Here is a 24,907-nt window from a genome sequence, read left to right as displayed (position 1 = left end):
GATATACTGCAATTAATTCACTATATGAATTGGTCACATATTTATTTGGTCACGTAGTACAAATGGTTATATACATATATTTATGTATTCATTTTTTGAGCGCCACACTATTTATTAATTTATGTTTACACTGTATTAGGTATCAGCAGGAGAGTGCTGGCAGCTTTTTAGGTTTAGCTCCTTTTACCATTTATAGCGCAGGAGGAATATTGATCATTTTTGTACACCTACATCCACACACCTGTCAAGTTCAGAACTGTGGCTGTGTTCATACAGCTGCTGCATCCCCATATCATAACACAGGCTGCCTGCACTCAGCTCCAGCCATATAAACAAACTGCTGATTCACACTGTACAGGCCACAGCACCCACGTGAATGAGCCCCAAGACCTCATTTACACACAGAACTTTATGTATTTCCTCAATACAGTTTTACCTTTTAGAGTTACCAGGAAATTTGTAAGTTTGTAATGATTTAAGTGTATTTTCCCCTGGTGGGGGAAGGGGGGCCTGTCAGGTAGGCCCCACGATTTTTAACAGCAGCCTTGATAACAGGTTATTACAAATTGATTGGTTACACACAGGAGAAAGATTATTCCCTACACATACAATATTTTTGAAGGACTGTCACCATTATGAAACATTTGAATATATGAACTGTAAAAGCACTTTATAAAAGAATGTTATCATTATATTTGCACTATATATTATTTATCCACTCCATATACACTATATTGCCAAAAGTATTGGGACACCCCTCCAAATCATTGGATTCAGGTGTTCTAATCACCTCCATGGCCACAGGTGTATAAAATCAAGCACCTAGGCATGCAGACTGCTTCTACAAACATTTGTAAAAGAATGGGTTGCTCTCAGGAGCTCAGTGAATTCAAGTGTGGTACCGTGATAGGTTGCCACCTGTGCAATAAGTCCATCCATGAAATTTCCTTGCTACTAAATGTTCCACAGTCAACTGTTAGTGGTATTATAACAAAGTGGAAGCAATTGGGAACAACAGCAACGCCACCACAAAGTGGCAGGCCATGTAAAATGACAGCTGAAGCGCATAATGTGCATGATTTGCCAACTATCTGCGAAGTCAATCGCTAAAGACCTCCAAACTTCATGTGGCCTTCAGATTAGCACAACAGTGCACAGAGAGCTTTATGGAATAGGTGTCCATGGTCGAGCAGCTGCATCCAAACCTTACATCAACAAAGTGCAATGCAAAGCATCGGATGCAGTGGTGTAAAGCATGCCACCACTGGACTGTAGAGCAGTGGAGACATGTTCTCTAGAGTTATGAATCACGCTTCTCTGTCTGGCAATCTGATAGATGTGTCTGGGTTTGGCGGTTGCCTGGAGAATGGTACTTACCTGACTGCATTGTGCCAAGTGTAAAGTTTGGTGGAGGAGGGATTATGGTGTGGGGGTGTACTGTGTAAACCTGGTGTAGCAAGATGGTGCTCCGCCAGAAGTGCATCACCACATCGCATCTACGCATTGCGTCACGCACACGTGACTTCCTCAGGATAGCGTAGACAGTACTGAGTGGTGTGACAAGCCTTGTTTGATCTGCGTTAATAGTGATTTATATTGGAAGGAAGTTACCAGTGAGGTTCAGTGGAATCAGAGCGACCTGGAGAGTTGATACCTGTAGGATCCAGAGTGATCCAAAAGACATGTTGATCCTTTTGGGTCGCAGCAAAGAGGTGAGGGGGTATGCCTGCCATTTAAGGATATATGCTCACCATCTGCACCAGCACTATAGCACCAGCACTTGAAGATATATGCACATTTTGGCAGTCATTGCCATCTTTGCTATTGGCAATTTGTTGGACACTTTTTATCGTTTTATGTGTTTATGAAGTTTATGTTTATATATTGTGTTTAACATTATTCACTAGTCACTTTATTTGGTTTCTATCCCAATTTTGGGATACACTTTATATATCATTCACTTTATTTGTGATCGTATCCCTTATTTTGGGATCTACTGTATATAGCACCTAGTCTTTTGAGGTTTGTTCCCAAGTGGGACTGGGTATTGTCACTGTGTGAGGGTCCGGGCATAAGACCAGCTTCATCATATGCACTTTGTGTACTGATAATATCACAGTTTGAGACACTGTTTTTCTAGATCTTGAAAGATCTATCACTTATATATTGATATTCATTCATTTATGCGATTTATGTTTTTTATCTTATTATTGTGGAGTTTGCACATTTAGTTAGCAGCGCTATACCACTATTATATTTTATCACTTATATTTGTCCACTTATAGGTAGAGGATAGGGTGTAAGCAGCATATAGAAATTAGGTTCCATATTAGCGCAGGGGGATCTCTGTCACCATCTTATTCATAGGTTATTGTTATACTGTCTTACACAGATAGCACAGTACTTAATATCTGTTTTTATTACAGCATCTGCACTGAGTCATGTTAAACTGCATTATTGTTGCGCGTTGATGCACGTTTTCTATGCTTTTGCAATGCGTTTACTTGTGTTTTTATGTACGCTTTTGTTGCGTTACATTGAGCAGCATCACCTTACAGTGTGTCAAGTGCTTATTTCTTGTGACATCACTTCCATCATGGTGGCTGATTGAGTGTAGCGTAGAAAAGCAAGATGGTAGCAAAATGGCGGCAGGAAGAAAAAATACTTTTTTTTTCTGTTAAACTTTATTGTAAAAAAGTGGGATGCCTGCATAGCGTTGTCTGCGCGATGCATTTCGCAAAAATCATGCTTGCATCATTTTAATGCAAGGCAATAAAGAGCATAAGTGTGAACAACACCAACTGCCACCAATGTTATTTCTCTTGATTTTGCATTATGGTCGTGTTGAGCAACACCATCCAAAGCAGCACAACAGCTCTGGTGTGAACCAGCCCTAAAAGTGATGGATCCCTTCATTCTAGGGATTGTTTAGCTGTAAATAGTTATAGATGTGTTAATATTCATTTGTTTCACCATCTCCTGGATTGTAAGCGCCAAGGAGCAGAGCCCTCAATTCCCTCTTGTATCAAACTATATTGTCTCCCACTATTTATTTATTACAGGTACTTATATAGTGCCATCAATTTATACAGCAGTTTACATATATATTGTACATTCACATCAGTCCCTAACCCTCAAGGGGTGTACAATCTAAGGTCCCTAACTTACATTCATACATACACATACTAGGGACAATTTGGACAGGAATCAATTCACCTACCAGCATATCTTTGGAGTGTGGGAGGAAACTGGAGTACCCAGAGGAAACCCACGCAAGTACAGCGAGAACATGCAAACTCCATGCAGGAGGTGCCATGGTCAGGAATCAAACCATTGACCCATTTACTGCAAGGCTGACGTGCTAACCATTAAGCCACTGTGCCACCCGTAAAGTGCTAAGCAAACCGTTGGAGATATATAAATCCTGTATAATAATAATAATCTTATCTGCTCCAATACAACTAATAGATATAAAAAAAAATACCAAACATACTGTAATGTTCAAATGGCCAAAAAATTAATTTGTAAAGCAATAAGAAAAAAACGTGCAAGTTAAAGTAAAATTCTAGAGTTCATCTTTAAGACACAGGAGTCATTGTTATAGTTTTTGGAAAACTTTGGGTAATGCAGGCGTCCAGATGTTATACCGTCTGAGTTCTAACAGAGGAAGGAGCAGTCAAACAGCAGGGGGAGGGAGAAAATGTTGGCTTATTTGTGGTTCTCTTTCTTTCTTTTTTTTTTTTTGCATTAAGCACCTCCGCCCACACAAGGAAGTGGCTGCATTACTCAGAGAGGAAAAGAGAAGTTCTGTAAATGCTCACAGACTGATAATTCTGCCCTTCTGAAACTACTCTGCATTCTCCATTAAACGGACTGCAGGCGCAAAGCACGCAGGTACGTGTTAATCTGAAAATGATTGGTTTTCTGTGTTTTATAGATATATTTTTATGTCACTATATTTGATAATATGTTGTTATGTTGTCTTTAACCACAATATTTTTAAAAGCGTTTGGAATTTCCTGTGCAGTAAGCTAGCAGACTGCCAATACCATATATATATATATATATTTATTTATTTTCATTTTTAACTGATTTTGAAGTTTTTCCTTATGTGCATCAGCTGATACACTCCACTGACTAGCTAGGAAAATCTGCCTTGTACACTGAATTAATGAAATTACGCAACTCTTTTGCTCCACAGCAGTAAAGATGTCACCAGCTTCTATCCCTTACAATTCTGAGGAGCATGTCAATCCATAGGGAGCATTAAAGACACAGAAACCACAGCACATTGAAACCCATATGTGCACAGGAAGTGCCGAGCATCACTAACTGGGGTGCCTGAATCATGTGACTGCTAGCCGCTTGTAGACCTAAGCAGATTTTTTCCTTGTCACTGCCTCAAGCAAGGATACCACAAAATAAAGTACAGCTCTTCAGTTACTTATCAATATAAGTCTCACCGGACTTTCAGAAGAGTGATCTTTCTGTAGACAGTAATGATTTTCTATAATTGAAAAATAATTTATTGGGACCCAGTCATATACTATAAAAATGAGTTCTAGCAAACATCCATTCATTCATAATGCATACTATCAGTATATTACAGACATGCAAATTATGTTTTCACTGAGAAGGGGTGCCAGCATGATGAGGTGCAATACCTGCCCAGATAGAATTGTGTACAGTACATCCTTCTCCAAAGCTTGTCAGCGTATGTTGCCAATGAAGAGGGTTTTTTTTTTAATCTGCTTCCTTCTTTTTGTAAAGCTGGCCATATATGGGTAGAATTTTGTTCCAAAAAAAACGAGGTCAAATTGACAATTTTTGCAAATGTAGAAATAAAAAAAATTTGAAGCAAGATGACATTTTTTTTTCTAACAAGCAAAAATCTGTGTATGTGGTTCTTGTTCAGGAAATTCCATTCATTCCAAAATCAAATGTTGAAAGCAAACAAAATGTTAAAGTACTTTTCCAACAACAGTCATCAAGTCTCTGATGGCATTATCTAATGTACTGACAAGATTTTTTGCTCAAGTATTCATATTAAAATCTACCAGTGTATTGCCAGCTTAAGCTTTGGAGGCAACTGTGGCCTTTAAATTGGAATGGTGAAAGGCAGGCTCAGCTTCATCCCTGTACCATGGTGAGAGGATAGTGGGAACCACAAAACCTGTGATTCATTTCAAAATCTCAAAGGCAGGCAGATTTTTAAAACTCTTTCCCTGACTTTGATAAATAATATCAAAGTAGGAATCAGTTAGAGTACACAAAAGCGTTCATGGCGTTTAGGCTCCTTCTCTGTCCTTGACAATTTAATGCAAAGTGAACCTGATGCCTTACCTTGCAGTAACACCAAAGCAATGAGCAGAGTTATGTGAATCAGTAAGCCAGATTTCCCAAAGAAATTCAAGAATAAATGGAAGGACATAGCTCTTCAGAAATTAAACTTTACCCACAGTCATTAACTCCTCAGTTTCCTTTTCTGACCATTTTTAGTAAGATCAAATGAGACAACGTTTCTGGGGATCCTGATCCTCTGGTGATTTTTGAAGGAATAGTGATCAGAGGCTTTAGAGCAATGGTGGTCAACTTTCCTGGTATGGGTGGGGGCTCAAGTGTGTACCCCAACATTACTTTCTCATAATATTCAGTGAATATTCAGTGTCAGAGACAGCAGACACACAACAGGATATAGTTAAGGAATATGGGCGTGATACAAGAGATGGTCAGAGACTGCAGATAAAATACAAGAGATGGTCAGAGACTGTGGACATAATACAGGAGATGGCTAGAGACTGCGGACATAATACAGGAGATTGTCAGACTGCAGACATGATATAAGAGATGGTCAAAGACTGAGGACATAATACAGGAGATGGTCAGAGACTGTGGACATAATACAGGAGATTGTCAGACTGCAGACATGATACAAAAGATGGTCAGAGACTGAGTACATAATACAGGAGATGGTCAGAGACTGAGTACATAATACAAGAGATGGTCAGAGACTGTGGACATAATACAGGAAATGATCAGAGACTGCAGATATAATACAAGAGGTATAAAAACATGCCATCACATACCTTGGTTGGAGGTCGAGCTGACGAGAGGGCTTCCTTTGCGGCTCTGGTCCGAGCACCCCTGAAGATGGTGACAAGGTACAAGGCTCAGAGAAAAACAGGTGCCGGTAACTTGGTAGCAGGTGACCACCAGGGACAAATACGTTGTCAGGGTGAGCCAGAGTCATACAGGTCACGAGGAAGCTGAAGAACATCCAGCAATTAGCACACACCAGGGTTTCCTTTAAATAGGAAACTTGGCACCTCTGTGCATGGACGTGCACGCCGATACGCGCTGGTGCACACAGAAGCACCCACATGTCAATGCATGCTGGATATGAGCCAAGCTTATCGGTGTACAGGTACATGTGCACATGAGCATTAGCTGCATAAGAAAGAGCATTAGCTGTAGCATTAGCAAAAGAGTCCACATTCATTTATTAGTTTGTACCAAGAAAAAGCCAATGTGTTTCAAGGATCAGAGAAACTCCCCCTTCATCAGGGCTTAAGTTAAAGTAAGAGCATTGAAGGAACTTAAAAAAGAGGTTTCCATGTGAATCTGTGCTAATTGTTAGATCAGGAGAGTTACTGGCCTGCAGTATCTGTGTGAGCAATCACAATAAACGTCTGCTGACTGCTCACACAGATATTGTTGGCCAGTAACTCTCCTGATCTAACTTCCATGCACAGATTCACACTGGAAAGCTGTATTTTGAGTCCATTCAATGTTCTTACTTTAACTGAAGCCCTGATAAAGAGACTGCAGATATATTACAGGAGAGGGTCAGAGACATCCTGTAGGAGACTGTGAACATGCTATAGGAGTGAGGACTAGGGACGTGCTTCAGGAGACGAAGACTGGAGACATATTACATGAGACTGCTACAAATCACTGCTATAACAAGGAAACACAGATTAATGTCTGCAGAGGCCTGAAGGGCATCACAACAAGTTCTAAAGGGCTGCAGGTTGGACCCCAGGGATTTATAGCCTTGTTTGATTGACATTGCATTCCTCTTGATATGCCAGTGTAGAAGGTGTCTCTGCAGGAGTAGGAAGTAGAAGTAGAAGTAGGAAGCAGCAAAAGTGATCTCTGTGACTGTGCAGTGTAAAGGGGGCTTATACCACAAAAGATTTTGAACAGACTTTAAGGCTGGGTCACACCACAGTGCAAGTATTACAGCACCTGAGCTGAGATGCATTAAAGTGCATTTTTGTAACATGTTTCCTGATGAGTTTCTGTGATGTGGTGTGTCATGTGAGGGAAAAAAGGGACTGGTCTGCTGTTCATTTAAGAAATCCCCTTCATTATGAAATTTTCAGTCAAATACATCTCCACAACATAATAGGGGAATACAGCATCTACAGCTAATGCTTCTCTCAATAAATCAGCGCTTAATTATAGCTAACAAACATGTATCTCACACAAGTAATTGTATGTATGTACAAAGCACTCTTACTATCAGGTGGACCTGAATGAGATAATTGGAACACAGCCGCCAATCATTTGTGGCTGCTTGCCATTTTCCATAACATAGAACCAACTACACAGTCAGAAAATAAATACAATTAAAATAAACAGCTTTGGAATAATAAAATATATACAAGGGCTATATGGTGGCTATAGATGTATTTTACTGAAGATTTCATAGTAAAAGTGATTTCTTAGATATGTGGTTGACCAGAACCTTTTTCCCTTCATGAAGACTGTTGTGAACAGGACCAGCACCTACTAGTGTGGTAGTGGAGGTGGACCAGTGGACTGACCTGGAGCTGTGTTTTGTTTTCCTGGTGTGTCGTGTGCATATTTTCTGTGACATCACTTTCTTCATGGATGCTGATTGAGTGTAGTGTAGAAGAACCTGTGCTTTATATAATAGTTATCTGTTTGTGTGCGCAAGCTTTGTAAGCTTTTTTGCAGTTGGGGACTTGAAGTTCATAATTGTGGTGCCGGCAATTGCCCTGAGGAGGAGCAGACCTCCACATCAAAGGATTCATCCCTTTCTCACGCAACCAAAGAACTGTTTCAAACTTTATTTGTACAACAAAATCATGTACAAAAGTGCTGAGCTGTGGTCGTATGCTCTGTATAACATTATTACAATGATGCAATGTGTAAAAATGATGCAAGCGTCAATATAGAGCAGTGCAAGCCAACACAGTGCAAAGGTATAAACAACACCAATGGAAGGCAGTGTTATTAAGTGTTCCTGCATGGCAAGACTACTTACTGTTATCTCACATATATATTCTTATTATAGCCAAATTTACCACCCTAACTTCTCCCACAGTTTTACACTACATAGACAGTAATATACCGAAATGTGCAGATTGTTCCCGATTGCTGTGCTATTACTTTGTGGAACGTTTCGCCGAATGGTTCACGAAATATCGCCGTTTTTGTGGTGAAATTGGTCCCATAGGAATGAATGGCGGAATGTTCAAAACTAGAGTGGGAGCTGACAAAAGTTGGAGTGTGAGCTGAAAAATCAGGACATGATTTCTAAACTGCCATCACTCCCTCATTTTCAAGCCCACCTATACAAATCTTATATCAAAACGTTCAGCTATCCCTGCTGCCACTACAAATGTCCACGGCTAAGCCATAGTCCTGATAGTTTTCACAATATGATCATTTGTTTGCAACTCACGCCACCCATTGACATTCATTGAAACTCCACTCTAGACACCTGAAATTTGAAGGGCAATTTCTAAACTGCGACTGTGCCTTCCTTTTTAATATTTCAGAGACATATGCATCACAATGTAGGTCTGGGTCTTGTGATTCTCCCAATATAAGGCTCTTCACTGTAGGATTTATAGTTTTAAAACTACAACCGTTTGAAGATGGTAACTGCCAGTGAAGTGAGCAAGTTGGAGCAGTTTGTTTTTAACCACTCCTCTGCCCTTGCTGTAGAGTGAGTTGCCATAGGAACCCAGGTGTGTGAGCAGGCAGCAGAGTGACAAAAGCTACTCTGCCCACTCCAGTTGTAGACTACTAGTGGAGGCAAGAACACTTCACACAATTTCCCCAGAAATTGTAGCTTTTCTAGTTACCCTTGTTATTCCATTGTGGTTATGCTGGGCAGCACCACTCAATGCACCACAACGCCACTGATGTGAACTGCTGACTCCTAGCTGGTAAAGCAGTAAATATACAGTATATATGTATTTCAGCTGTATTTACCTGTACTAACTGTTAAGTAATGATAAAGAAACTAACCAATTTCTTAGAACCATGAGAGTGTAGAATAGCTGTAGGAAATAAATCAGGCTCATACAATAACAAAACAAAAGGTTTCTCAGAGTGAGTGAAATCTAACACCACATTTCCATTGCATTTGCAAAGAAATATTGTAAACTGTACCTGTAGCAAGACAATAGACATTCAAGTATTTCCATATTTCCAACAAGCAGTGCATGAATTTTAAACAAGCCCTTATAGACCTCAGTAGCTGGGGGCACTGGGAAGCAATGTATCCCCAAAATTCACAGCAGAAGCACTAAACTCATCATCTTAGCAGCTCAGCTCACCCTCTCCCTCTTCTAGAGCATAGTGTTTACAATACAAATTAAAGTGGTAGTAAACCGCATCTTAAAAAAAAAAAGTCCTCCACAAGGTCATTGCATACTAGCACATTATGAAGGACTTATCTTAAAGCGAAGCCCTCCAGCGGTGTGCTGTCAATACTGACAGTGCTTCCATCTTCACCTGGTCTTCCTTCCGGGTTCGTGAGCTATGGCCATCTGGCCGAACCACAATGACGTCACTCCCGAGCATGCCCACGTGAGAGTCCCAGGCCACGGCACAGTGCTCTGAAGGAACGGCACTGGTATGCCGTTCTTTCAGAGTTCACAGTTCTTTCAAAAAGAGCGAATATCTCCTAAACAGTGCACATTTAGGAGATGTTCATTTTGCCTACAGGTAAGCTTTATTATAAGCTTACCTGTAGGTAAAAGTATAAAAAAAATGTTTACTACTACTCTAATAGGTTGGTAGGCTGCCAAGTCACTGCTAGGAGAAGGGAGCAGGGTGAGATGAGTTGCTAAGAAAACAATTTGAACTTCAGTGCTTCTGATGTAATATGGATGGATGGATAACTGAATTTATTCTCTCTTGAGAAGAGATTAAGGCGGGATATGATCAACATGTATAAATACATCAGTGGTTCATATAAGGAACTCGGTGTAGAGCTATTCACCCTGAGGTCATCACAGAGGACAAGGGGGCACTCTTTACGTCTGAAGGAAAAGAAATTTAATCTCCAAACATGGAAAGGTTTCATCACAGTGAGAGCTGTGAAAATGTGGAATAGACTCCCTTAAGAGTTAGTTCTGGCCAGCTCCATGGATTGCTTTTAAAAAAGGCCTGGATTCTTTCTTAGATACACAGAATATAACTGGTTACTAACATTTATAGGTAAAGTTGATCCAGGGAATATCTGATTGCCTCTCAGGGGGATTGGAAAGGAATTTTTTTCTCTGCAGGAGCAAATTAGATCATGCTTTGCTGGTTTTTTTGCCTTCCTCTGTATCAACTGTGGGTATAGGATTATAACTTTTTTTTTTTTTAATGATTGAACTCGAAGGACTTTTCTTTTTTCAGCCAGACTAACTATGTAACTACAGTGAAGGAAATAAGTATCCCCTGCTGATTTTGAATGTTTTCCCACTCACAAAGAAATGACCAGTCTAAAAATTGAATGGTAGGTGTATTGTAACACTGAGAGACAGAATAGCAACAAAAAATTCAAAAGAAATGCATGTCTAACAAATTATGCACTGATTTGAAACTGGGTCGTGGATGGGTGTTCCAGCATGACAATGACCCAAAACACACAACCAAGGCAACAAATGAGTGGCTCAAGAAGAAGCACATTAATCCGATTGCAAATCTGTAAAAGTTCGAGTTGCCAAACGTCAGCCACCAAACCTTAAAGACTTGGAGAGGATCTGCCAAGAGAAGTGGGCCAAAATCCCTCCTGAGATGTGTGCAAACCTGGTGGCCAACTACAGGAAATGTCTGACCTCTGTGATTGCCAACAAGGGGTTTGCCACCAAGTACCAAGTCAAGTTTTGTGAAGGGGATCAATTACTTATTTCCCTCATGAATATTGCAAATCAGTGCATAATTTGTTAGACATGCATTTCTTTTGAATTTTTTGTTGCTATTCTATCTCTCAGTGTTAAAATACACCTACCATTCGATTTTTAGACTGATCATTTCTTTGTGAGGGGGCAAACATTCAAAATCAGCAGAGGATCAACGTCTTATTTCCTTCACTGTATGTAACTCCACAGTGCCTGCAGGCACAGAGGCAAGTGATGGCTTGTTTTGAATATGTAAATACATGAATGTATGGATTAGTGAGTGAGGTAGTCTGATATCCAAAAAAACTATTTCAGTGAGTGAACTGCCAACTTTTTGCACAACAAAATTACAGTATTTGGAACAGGAGTGAAAATTTGTAATTATACAAGAATTTAGTGTGAGTAAATCTTGAGTTAATTCTGAATTTTTTGTGAATTTGATAAGTCAAAACTATGTATCTGGGCAATTCCTAGAGATACTTTAGAACTTCCTAGATAGTAAGCATTTGTTGTTGAGCATGCTACAAAACATGTCACCTACAATTTGGGACAAGTGACATTATTAGGAATGCACATATAGTAATAGTTTTTCGATCCAAACCAAGTGAACAGGGAAACAACTAAAGTGCTTTTAGACTTTGGGTGACAGTCACCCAGTCTGGCCATTTCTCAATCAAGCAGTTTTGTCATATGTGGTAGAAAGCAGATTCTTGGGGGTCGACAGGTGTTGGTGGGGAGGGTGTAAACATTGATCAGTAAGGTTAGCAAACATGTACTGTTTCAGTCATTATTGCCTTCTCCAGAGATTAGTAATGCCAGAAGTACCAGCCTGTGTTGTGTCCTCCTCCTTTCTATTCCTCTTTGCAGTGATCTAAGTCAATTAGGAAACCTGGCAAACAGAGGGTGTTTAGTTTATTTTTAAATGTTCAATCAACAGCTAAAGTCCTAATTACAATGTTCAGTAGCATACAGACCTAAACAGGGATCAAGTGCCCTACCTTGCTGTCTTATGTGGATGTGTTTACACGCCTCTCTGTTTCGTATGTATGGGAGACAGTCAGGGGTGGACTGACCATTTAGGCGCTCGGGCATTGCCCGAGGGCCTGGGGTCAGTAAGGGGCCCCATGAGATGCCCCTGGTACCTTTCATAGGCTTTTTTGGGCGGGGACACAGGGGCCCCATGATTTCCTATTGCCCGGGGGCCCCATGAGTTGTCGGTCCGCCCCTGGAGACAATATTTATGACTCTTCTAAATAATAGATTATGACAGTAAAAAATATATCTCAAACCTTGGCTATTCAAATTCCTCATGTGATGAGAGAAACATAAAGTGGAGTTATCAATTTTATCTTTAAAAGTTAAGCTTTGCTCCATCCCGCCTTCCAGGTTTCTGTATTGGTCCCTTAATGATAGGCAACTTAAATGAGAAGCAGGGTAGTTGGAAGAAGACTAGGCTGAGCTAGATACAGGAAAAAGTTACTGGCTGAACATTTACAGTTTGCCATATCTTTGCCTTTACTGATAGTTTTGAAATTATGTTTCACTAAAGGTAACCTTAACTCTTGATCATATTCGTATGTTGATTGGCCAAGGTTTGTGTCAAGTTTACATTGCAAAATATATTTACCATTTTATATAACACCGAATACTAAATTAACGTGTATATGGCACCAGATTAGTTGCTTAAAAACTGGAGCTAGCATTACTACAAAGACAAATAGTTTCACTTGAGAAAGTGAATAAAGCTGACTCAGTTATACTGGAGCAGTGCACTGCATTGCCAACCACATGAAAAGTTTCCTTTCCTGGGGATGTGAGGAGTGTGATGTGCATTTCCATTAATGCACACTGACTGAACTTCTCTGTTTCTTGATGCATACATTTGTCGGGAACTGTTTTAGTGGTCAGCTTTACTTGTGAGGAATGTTCAGTGACTACTGTAGCTGATGAGGTTTCAAATGCATCACACAGAGTTTAAACCAAAAGGAGCACCGGGCAATACAATTAAGATGATCACATTTTAAAAATAATTTTTATATTTTAGTATATGTATTTGTCATGTAGCAGGTTTGTGAGTCATTAAAACTGTGTCTAACTTATTTCTAAATTTGGTTTGGCACTCTGTTGGTTTAAGCCCTGAGTGTTGATCTTGGGTACCCACTGGGGAAGGGTACTGGTTGTATGTGACCTGCCAAACCAGAGCCTGTGAACGTTTTGACTGTCTTTTTTCTCTTTACTACTCTATTAGTAAGCATCGAAGTCCAAGCACCTGTTAGATGTATCCCCTCAAGGTTTCAATTGCAGACAGGGAGGTTTTTCTGGTTATTGAACATTTCTGTGTCACATGGAGTTCTCCATTGTTAAATTGAAACTTACCCCTTTGAACTACTGTAAACTTTTCTGAATACAATGCCTGTCTAAAGCTGTATTTTCACTTTATAACACGATTGTATAATTTTATTTAATTTTTCCAAATGTAATATACCTACCTAAATGATCTATTTAATTTATGTGTAATTACACAGGCCCTATTACTACTTTGTAGAGGGTCATACAATCAGACTGTAATGCGTGCGGCTATCTTAGATGTGCTTTATATGTTGGTCTGCTGCATTAGTGTATCATTTTGAGAAGATAGCCAGTGGCAATGGGCTTTGCTATTCCTTCATCTGACTGCAACAGACATAAATAAATGTTGGTATTTGAATTCTAGTTAATTCCACTGTGATGCAGTTGTTTCGGTATACAATGCAGAGAGTCTTTTGTGATTCTGTCTTTGTATATGCGAAGCCAACTTCCCAGTTTTACATACTGCCTTCTATATAAGGAAAGATAAACCACAACTGTTTGCTGTAGCAATGATTACAAAAGTTTAACTGTTTAAAAGGTGTACAGTCTACATATTGCCAAATGACCGGTTTGCTGTCCTTCAGACTTTAGAGGAGATGGACCAGGGGCGGACTGACAACTCCTGGGGCCCCCGGGCAAAAGGGGATCGTGGGTCCCCTGTGTCTTTGCCCACACTCAAAAAAAGCTTATAAAAAGGTACCAGGGGAATTTCATGGGGCCCCCTACTGACCCCTCGAATGGTCAGTCCGCCCCTGGGATGGACTGTGGCCAGTGGGAATAGAAACTGCCCCAGAATCAGTGGGTGTAAACCATGCCTCAGCCTTGATGGTCAGTTGGACTATAAAATTGCATGACACCTGTGTTCAATAGGATGAGGAATAGTGCCCTATCACTGGTCTTACCAGGAGGAATAGTGCCCCCTTGTTGGTATCAGTGGGGTGCCTCATTTTTGGTAACAATGGGAGGAATAATGCCCCATCTTTGGTGTCAGTTGGGGAAACGGTGCCTCACTCAGTGGGAGTTTTATTAAAGGAAGTAGCCTATCATATTTTAAGAATACTAATAAAGTTTAATATGATAATACCTTAAGATCTCAGCCTGTCTATCTTACAAAGATAATAATGTATGTCATCCAGCCATCTTCTCCACAAATGCCTGTTGTGTTCTTCTCCCAATTTACACAACCCTGAACCCAAACCAAATTATATTGCATGATTAAGTTTGTTGCCTTTGCACATACTTTAGAGCTGTGTGCATCCAGTACAGACATGTTTTTCTTGGCAAATAAAGTATACATCACAGAAAAGTACTATCACATAAAATGATAGAATACAGATGATTATAAAATGTAGATTTAGCAACAAGCTAAAATATGGACTAGTCAGCTTTGGCAGCATTACAAATTCATATACTAAAATAGATATTTATTCTGGGGAAATACATTAAACTGCAATTTCAAACTGGTTATATTTTTATTGATTACAAAGACCATTTTGTTCAGCTACCAAATTATTAGTTTAATAAAAATGTCAATTTCAACTCCCTCAAAGCAGGCATTCCTGATCAGCAGCCAGTGCCTGTTCTGAAAGAAGCACACAAATAATGTTGTTGTTGAACACTTTCATAGTTTAAAGAGTTGGGGGAATTATATTTTGAGGAAACATTACAGACAAACAAAAAGTGTTTTTTCTCAGAGCCAAGAAAAGGCTTGTAGCTGTGAAAGGCCAGCTAAAGTCTGTACAGACTCTTTTTCTCAAGATTCTGTGCCACTATATTTTAGAGCTGAGCCAAGCAGGGGTCTTCGTTTTTTTTTCACGGAGCACAGTACACTGACTGTAAAGCCCACATAGAGAAGATAACGTAAAAACCAAAGGCACATTTTCTGGTCTTGGAGGGCAATCTGGTCATTTGTAGTGATGTCAAAATGTTTCATCATCACTGCTTGTTGCTGCTGTTCCAGATGGTGGTAGTACTATTGATGTGCATTGACTAAACAGGGAAATATCCAAAGGCATTTGGATGCCCGTCAGGCTTCTATGTGGATCTCCACCAGAACCTGGACCAGCTCTGTGATGTCTGCTGATAGTTGGCTTTAGCACTCCTGTGATCTATAGGAGAAGAAGGGCCAAAATAGCTTTGGCCATACTTCTCTTTTATTATTCATTTGTAGTGCTTGCATGGAAAACAGATCCTGCTTTGATTTATATTTATGCACAAATATTCAACATTTAAAAGGGTTCACAAACTTTAAAACACCACTTTAAATGAAAAATATAAGACCTTATAAAGCTGAGACATGCACATTAGTAACCAATATTGTCGTGATAACTCAGTGTATCTATCATAATTACATCCTTGTTCTTAGCATTGGATAAAATAAAGTATGCACAAAGGAACAGGGTGTGACAAAGGTAAGAGTTTGGGCTATCAGTTTACAAAGTAGCAACAGGATCAACAGGGCTGACTTTGAACTCTAAGTGTATAAGGGAGAAAGAAATGGTAAGGTTAACAGGGCTAGTATTTGGGCTCCCTATGTACAATAGAGCAGGACAAAAGAAGGGCAACACAGCTGGCACAGGGCTCTTAGAGGATTAATGAACTTTCAAATACCACTGTTAATGTAAAATAGACGACCTTATAAAAATCAAAACATCCACATCAGTAACCAATATTATCCCCACATCTTAAGTGTATCTCTTATCTATGTATCATCTAGGTCAGTGATGGTCAACTTGCGGCCCCAGCCACTTCAAGAGGGCTGCACAATAGTAGCATGATTTTGATCATTGAGGTGTATTGCTTCAAGTTAAATGACAGCTCATTAATTTTTAATGGAATGTGACATATCTAAGCAAAATACAGACAGTCCCTGGGTTACAAACAAGATAGGTTCTGTAAGTTTGTTCTTAAGTTGAATTTGTACGTAAGTTGGAACAGGTACACTTTTTAAGTGTAACTTAGCCAAATATAATTTTTAAGCTTTTTGGATAGCATAGGGAAGGGTTAATGCCCCTATAGCGTTTGTTTTACTGTATGTGCCCCTGTTCAGAAGATTTCACCTCACTTTCTGACCTTGTGATAACTGGATTTTGAAAAATTTGGGTTGTTGTGGAAACAAGCATTGATGGTAAACCTTCAGTAGAGACACCTTTTTCCCATGATAACTTTTGCAGGAGTGAATTTCCCTTCCTAGGGGTAGATTTCATCTCATTTCCTGTTTCTCCCTCCCTTCATAAGTATGAGTCATTCGTAACTCGAATGTTCGTAACTTAGGGACTGCCTGTATTCAGCCTTTCTGCATTGTTCGCAGCATACCGAAATGCACAAATAGGAAAGCGAGAGGAAAATAAGTCCATCGTTGGTTTTAATGGCAGTCAGCAGCTGCAATTAAACCTCCCAGCAATGCTGTCAGTGGGTACAAAAAGAACTTACAGCAATGGTGTCAGTGGACACAATAAAAATCCCCTGCATTACTGTCAGTGGAAGAAATAATAACTCCCAATATTGGTGTCAGTAGATTCAATAATAACCCCTAGCATTGTTGTTTGTGGCCACAAAAATAACCCTTAGCAATGGTGTCAATGGCCACAATAATAAAACCCAGCATTTTCATCAGTTGGAGCAATAATAACCCCAGCATTGGATTTAGAGTCCACAATAAAAAATCCCACATTGGTGACAGCACACAAGAACAAACAGGGTGTTGAATGCATATTTTCTTACAATCAGTGAAATTGTTACTGGGAACACTAGCTCTGGTTTGGCAGCACTCTACAAAATGGTGACTACCCTAAGGATCAGGAAAAAAGGACCTAGTGAAGGGAATCCACATACATACAATCCCTTGAAATCGCCAAACAAATGTTCAAGATTCCAAGGATTTAATGATAAAATTGAGATATAGCAGAAAAATTTCAGTGTTCAGCCAGTCAGTGTTCACATGATCAGAAAGTCCATCCCACCCCCACCTTAAAGTGGAGCAGGAAGGATTTTTAATGCAGAAGAGATGTGTTATGTGTTCCTGTCTGCGCTGTACATTGAAGTGCACCCGTGCAGCTCAGTGCAGAGTTTTGGAAATGCCAAGCTGACTGAACTCATTCACATGTGCGGGAATAAAGTTACCTTGAGCTAGCCAATTATAATGAAAGCCGCCTGGCTGAAGATGTTAGAGACTGAAGGATCACAGTGCTGGAGAATAGGTGAGTATACTGTAGTCCCGTTGTTAGACCCAGTTAAAGGGTCACAGCTGACGTGTGGGAAGAAATTAACATTGTTATGGTATATTTTGTGCTTGTATTTATCATTGTTTAGTCCTTTTAGCATCGAACAAACTGTGGAGGCATATATATAAAGCTGTATTTCTGACATTTATCACTGAAGGTGAATATTACTTACATGTGTTTTAAATGAAAGTGATTGATTCACCACCAGTGAATGTTTGCTAAATGTAACATTCAGAGCTTTATATTTGTGGCTCTTAATGTTCAATGTAAGAAAAAGGCACAATTTGTTTTCCAAGCTACCTGTTTTTCTTTTTTCATATAGAAATGGCGTATCACAGTTTCCTCTTGGAACCAATTAGCTGCCATGCCTTTAATAAAGATGGAACTCGTAAGTATTTGTTCATTATTATTATTATACAGGACTTATATAGCGTCAACAGTTTGCTCAGCGCTTTACATTATGGAGGGAGACAGTACAGTAATAATACAGTTCAATACAGGAGGGATTAGAGGGCCCTGCTCCTTGGAGCTTACAATCTAGGAGGGAGGGGATAGTAGCACAAGAGGTAATTAGCTGTGGGGGATGGAGTGGTAGGAAGAATAGAGGATTCCAGTATTAGCTGGGGTCGGGGCAGGCTTCCCTGAAGAGATGGGTTTTCAGAGTAAAATTTATGTAAATCCAATAATTAAAATCTTTTATAAGCTTTAACATGTAAAAGTGGAACTAAACCCACAGAAATACTCATCTCCTCATTCCAGTGATGTGGCTGTTAAATCCCTTGCCAGCCACTGTCATCTTCTCCGCAGCTACTTCTGGGTGCCAGGTTTTTGGCCTCTTGATAAATAATGAACATATTATACTTATCTACTCTGTACAGTGGTATGGGACCAAACCTCCACTTCTGGGATCCCCTGCCAGTGATCTTGGCTCCTTCTCTTCTGTATCTGCCCCCATAGTAAGATGGACACATGAAGGTTTTTTTACCTTACTGCAGAGACTGCATTAAGGTAAAAAACATTTTGCCTTTTGAACCACATTAATTGCGTTGTACGTTTAGTTCCACTTTTAACCACTTCAATACCGAGCACTTTTACCCCCTTCCTGCCCAGGCCAATTTTTAGGTTTCAGCGCTCTCACACTTTGAATGACAATTGCGCGGTCATGCAACACTGTACCCAAACTAAATTTGTATCATTTTGTTCACACAACTAGAGCTTTCTTTTGGTGGTATTTAATCACTGCTGGGGTTTTCATTTTTAGCTAAATTAACAAAAATAGACCGAAAATTTAGAAAAAAATTTTTTCTCTGTTTCTGTTATAAAAGTTTGCAAAGAAATAATATTTCTTCCTAAATTTAGGCCAAGATGTATTCTGCTACATTTCTTTGGTGAAAATAACCCAAATAAGTATTATTATTTATTCTGTAGGAAAGTTATAGAGTTCACAAACTATGGGATATGTCTGAAAATTGAGCAATCCTGAAGTAGTGACAGCCAATCTAATTCCTTGAGGCGCAAAAATGTCAGGACAGTACAGATATCCCCCAAATGACCCCTTTTTGTAAAGTAGACAGTCTGATGTATTTCATAAGAGGCATGGCGAGTTTTTTGAAGTTGTAATTTTTTGTCATGATTTTTTGGAAAATTAAAAAAATTTTTTACATACCGTCACCAGTGCAGTACAGCATCATCATATAACTGGTATGGCGGTGATCAGGGACACTGACTGGTGACAGTATGAAATAAAAAAATATATATTTAAAAAAATAAAATAAAAATTTTTTTAATTTTTTATTACATTTTTTCTTTTTTAAGATTTTTTTTTCATATTTTGCTATGATCAAAGTAGTATAATGTTACCATTGTAACACTGTACTACTTTAGGGAAGTGATCAGTGTTTTTTTTTTACATAATTTGATTGATTATAGCAAATAATTTCTTTGCTATAAGCAAGCATTTAACTGAATGACATTGATTCATTCAGGTTTTTTTTTGTTGTGATTAGCTATGATTGACATCTTTGCATTGGCCCGGTCTGTGCATGTGATTGCTGTGACCATTCACAGCTAGACGCACTTGTGTACAATGGATGGCATGAAAGGAAGCCATCCGAGGTACAAGGCCGGTGACAGATCTTGCCACAGCGCGGCCCTGCGGGCATGCGTAATGCGCATTCCGGAAAGGACGCCATATGGAGTCCTCCCAGAGGGACGAAGTGTTCGCCCGGCCGTCATCTGGCCATAGGCCGGGTGGGAACTGGTTAAGTAAATACTAAAGTCATGTTCATTTTTCAGTTTACAGCTTTCAGTAAACAAACCCTGTTAATCTTGCAGTGAAGGTCCTTGTCCAAGAACTTCCTGTTATAGAGTGTCAAAGCTCTCTTCCCATCTCCTAATTGTGCTCCTGGTTGTCATCCTGTCATGATGGTTTCTGATGAAGACTACAAGTGGGCATTTCAACACATATTATTACACAGGCACGGTTTGCTGTGGAAACCTGTCCTGAGAAATGCCATGCAGCCATGTTTGGAGTGAATGCCTGTAGACAGAGAAGTAGCTGTAGGCAACCAGCTGTAGGCACCTACATTACTGTAGGTATAATGGGAAAGGTTTAATATGACCATTTAGTGGGTCTTTAAGTATGTTTGTGTGCATTAACAATATACAGTACATGGGTAAAAATTGACTACTAGCCAGACTGATAAGACTTGTCTAGGTGTCTAGCTGTTTATCAGAATAATGTTTAAAGGTTACATTGTTATGTTTTTACTGGTTGTACGTCTTATCTATGCTAATATCCCCAAGAGGGGATTGTCCTCTTGGGGATATAAAGTATGTGTCTGGGGTTTAAAAAACAGTTATTCCTTTGGTTTTACTTCAACATCTTGTCTGTGTATGAGGCTTGGGATAAAGGCCTGGTATTTGTTATTGGTCTGCTGGAAGGCTTTGGAGAGCAGGAGGTATTGTTTTGCGGAGGCACCCAGTTGGGGTGCGAGGCAGTCAGTCACACAGGGAACAGACTTCACCTGCCTAGGGCTTTGTATTTCTTACAGCTGTAAAATTCCACATACTGGTTTAAAAACACAACACAAGGAATTACTGTGCAATATTTTATAATTACATAACAAAAAAAAGTTAATGTTTAATTTTTTTTGTCCTCCCCATAATATAAGATATAATATATAAGATAATATAAGAAAATAAGCACAAAACCTTTCCATTAACCTGTACTATTTGTATAAATATCTCTCATTGTTTTTATTATTTTACTTTTCCCACAGAAATAGCTTTTTGCCCAAATAGTCATGATGTCCATATTTACAAAAAAGAAGGAGAGAAATGGACCAAAATGCATGAGTTGAAAGAACACAATGGCCAGGTTACAGGTAAGTGCTTGTATTATCTGAAGTCCAATGTCTCAATACGGACTTACCTCATTTTCACAATATCCTCTTGATGTCCCTAATAAAAATATCAAGATTTTTTTTAGGCATACACCTAACCAATATTGAACCTCAACCCCACTAAGCATTCTGTGGATCTATAAATGCCAAAGATGATAATTGCAGTAAATGTAAAAAAAGCAAAATCCACTTTTATGAATAAAATAATTAAATCAAGCCACAGCATAGAAATAAGTATGTGTGTTTATTTTTATGTACCCTAAACATCTCCTTTAAAGGATAAGCTAAAAGCAAGAAATATGTAAATGAAAACCTGTGTATGCAGCTGTCGTTGGATAGTGATATTCAAGGAGCATTCATTTTTAACAAGATCAAAAGTGTTTGTCTGATCAACTAATCAGCTTCCTCCACATCTTAATTACTCTACATCTTCCTCCACATCTAAACTATTATCACAGCAACTCCCACCCTCATCCGACAGTGCAATGCCCAGTGCTCTGCATGACCCTTCAGGTGGTATGGGCATTGCCACATAAGGAGAAAAGGTTAACAAGATAATTACTCCTGTCACACAACCCAATGTTAAAGTATTTGTTAAATTCAGAATTCACTCTTGGTAGTGCTTTAGAACATTTTCTGGTCTGTGTTTTTACTTTTAGCAACTTCCATGTGTCCTTGGCATATTTGTATAATCAATTCAGTTCTAATGGATGATCACTAATAGCCAACGTTCAAAAACTCCACCACTGTTGGAGGCCACAAATACTTTGCTTTTGGCAATCTAGTTAGTTAGTTATATTTCAGTGGCTGAAATTGCAAATTAGAACAGCAAACAGTTGCAGAGGAAATGAATTGTGAAAGATTTCCTTTGCTGACTCTCTTTAACACTGACAGTGAAAACTTGGGGAGTCAGTAAGCTGTTTTTGGTAGCTGTGGATGCCATATGACAGAGGTATGAAGAGCATACACCAGGTGGCTGTACCCAGGGAAGGCAGCCACCCAGGTATGCTGCTGTCTGAACATACAGTGAAGAAGGGAGTGGGATGAAATGGGGGAGGAAGCTGACTACAGTTTTTCAGGAGGACGCAATAGTGATTGGGAGATGCTTTCTAACCTGCCTGATTGTTTCCCCTGTTCCATCATCTACATGTTGCAAGCTGGCTCAGGTTCCACAAACAGCCGGTACTTTAGACAGTTTTTCTAAGCATTAAAGACCATGACTAAGATTTATAAAACTAAGATGAACACATGTATATTTATCTGTAGAAAACAATTGATGGTTACCTTTTAATAGGTTTTATAGTTTAAATAAGTTAAACTTTTACCTAGGACAGGTCTATGAATTAACAGAAAACTATTTCCCCTATGCCAACAGAGGTATGCAAATTTTCTAATATATTTTTTTATTTGACATTAGGCATTGATTGGGCACCTGAAAGCAATCGAATTGTGACATGTGGCACTGATCGAAATGCCTATGTTTGGACTCTGCGAAACAATGTGTGGAAACCAACTCTAGTCATACTGAGGATTAACCGTGCAGCACGATGTGTGAAGTGGTCACCTAAGGAAAACAAGTTTGCTGTGGGCAGTGGTTCAAGGCTTATCTCCATCTGTTATTTTGAGCAGGAGAATGATTGGTGATTACAGGCTTTTTTCTTCTGATATACAGTATACTAGTGGATAGCCAGTTGTTTTGGGGCTTCAAATAATACCTAATAGTCACACATATTAGTTCTAATTTTTCTTAACTGTATGTTGTTAAAGCACACTTTATTGCTGATTATCCAATGGTTGTAGTACAATGCATGTCTAAAACTTCAATATCAATCGACCAGCACTGTCCAGCATTAGATATGTTTGACCAGAAGACATCAACAGCTCTACCACGTAGCTTAGCTGTAACACCAAGGGAAATGTATAGTACTGAACGCTTGTTGGAGTGGATTTTTTTCTCAGTTCTAGCTTTATAGAAGCCTTTAGGGAACAAAGCACACAATGTACATTTAATACAACAGCTTATGTCTGATACTGCTAGTTCTCTTCTCAATAATGCTGAACAGATCCCAGTAGCTAAGTGGTCAGTTCACCCAATAAATGAGACCTGCTGCCTAATATAAGGCGTCTTTCCTGCCCATGCCAATATTTTGATGTCTGTGTTATGAACATTCTTTAACCTACATCCAGTGCAGCCTCATACTATGCCTAATGAAATATCTTAGTTAGTTGTGTGCAACCTAATGAAACTGATGATGCAACCTCATTTCGAGTTTCATCCTATACCTACTATAACCTATTACTGCTTAAAGGTGTAGATTTGTGTCTTTGTTACCTTGAGATGATGATGCTGATTTTTTTTTCAGTATTATGCTAATGGTGTCCCTGTGTGGCATCTGAATAGGTAGGCAGCTTGTGTGCATAGGATTACTACAATCACCCTGTGTTGCCGGTGACTTCAGATAGCGTTAACGTCAGTTAGCGCTCCTCCCAGATAGCGTCAGATTGCCTGTCAGTACACCAGTAATCACATTTAACCCCTTGATTGCCAGGAATACGCTCACATACACAATAAACCTCCATTGCTAGTATAGTGTCTGAACGGATCAATATCTTTGATCAGATCAGCACTATACCAACGTTAGCATTAGTATAGTGTCCCCAAAAATGCAGCGTTAACAGGATCAGCCCCGGAACCTGCCAACACCTGAGTTTAGCCCCTATGCTCAATAATTTTTCTGGTCGCCTTTCATTCAAACAATTTCTCCCCAGCAAGCATGCCAGATATGGGGTCAAGATGTATAAGACCTGTGAGAGGGCAACAAGCTATACATATAAGTTTCAGATTTACGAGGGAAAAGATAGTGACATGGAGCCCCCCGGATGTCCAGACTACATGGGGAGCAGTGGTAAGATAGTTTGGGATTTGGTGTCGTGTTTGTTCCATAAGGGGTACTACTTATACGTGGATAATTTTTATTCAAGCATGCCACTATTTAGACATTTATACAATCTTGGAATTGGCGCATGTGGCACCGTGCGACCTAATCACCGGGGCTTCCCCCAACGGCTTGTAAATACCCATTTTAGAATAGGGGGAAAAAGCCTGCTTGAGAAATGAGGAATTACTTGCAGTGAAGTGGAAGGACAAATGGGATGTTTTCGTCCTGTCTTCCATTCACACAGACACAACCATCCAAATTGCCACAGCAGTTGGTGTTGTTGAGAAGCCCCTCTGTGTCCATGACTATAACCTTAACATGGGAGAGGTGGACTTCAATGACCAGATGATGAAGCTGTACTTTGTTTCCCAAAAAGCCAGACGTTGGTACAAAAAAGTGTATGTTTATTTCAATTGGAAAGGGGGAAAAAGCCTGCTTGAGAAATGAGGAATTGCTCGCAGTGAAGTGGAAGAACAAACGGGATGTTTTCGTTCTGTCTTCCATTCACGCAGACACGACCATCCAAATTGCCACAACAGCTGGTGTTGTTAAGAAGCCCCTCTGTGTCCATGACTATAACCTTAACATGGGAGGGGTGGACTTCAATGACCAGATGATGAAGCTGTACTTCATTTCCCAAAAAGCCAGAGGTTGGTACAAAAAAGTGTATGTTTATTTATTTCAATTGGCTCTATATATCTTTTGTGCTTTACAAAGCAACTGGACGAAGTGGATCTTTCCTAAAATTCCAGGAAGAGATCATCACGGCCCTTTTGTATGCAGAAGGTGCTGTGGCCCAAACCCCCAACAGATGCAGTTAGCCGGCTGCATGAGAGGCA

The 24,907-nt window shown here is 39.5% G+C and overlaps 1 protein-coding gene across 1 annotated transcript in view; it reads left to right on the top strand.

Annotated features, from left to right (window-relative positions):
- The first annotated feature begins 3,766 nt into the window (after nucleotides 1-3,766).
- Nucleotides 3,767-24,907, top strand: part of ARPC1B (actin related protein 2/3 complex subunit 1B) — an 88,760-nt gene continuing 67,619 nt past the window's right edge. Inside the window, exons 1-4 of the mRNA XM_089691443.1 lie at nucleotides 3,767-3,894; nucleotides 18,048-18,113; nucleotides 21,007-21,111; nucleotides 22,547-22,769. Coding sequence (XP_089547569.1) covers nucleotides 18,050-18,113; nucleotides 21,007-21,111; nucleotides 22,547-22,769 — 392 coding nt within the window. The 5' untranslated portion in view covers nucleotides 3,767-3,894; nucleotides 18,048-18,049. The remainder of the gene's footprint in view (nucleotides 3,895-18,047; nucleotides 18,114-21,006; nucleotides 21,112-22,546; nucleotides 22,770-24,907) is intronic.

This window comes from Staurois parvus, unplaced genomic scaffold, assembly GCF_062004578.1.
Source record: "Staurois parvus isolate SC_StPar_1 unplaced genomic scaffold, SC_StPar_1.0 ptg000022l, whole genome shotgun sequence".
NCBI classification, from domain to species: domain Eukaryota; kingdom Metazoa; phylum Chordata; class Amphibia; order Anura; family Ranidae; genus Staurois; species Staurois parvus.
Note: the sequence above shows the minus strand (reverse complement) of the source record. Positions and strands in the feature narration are given on the sequence as shown.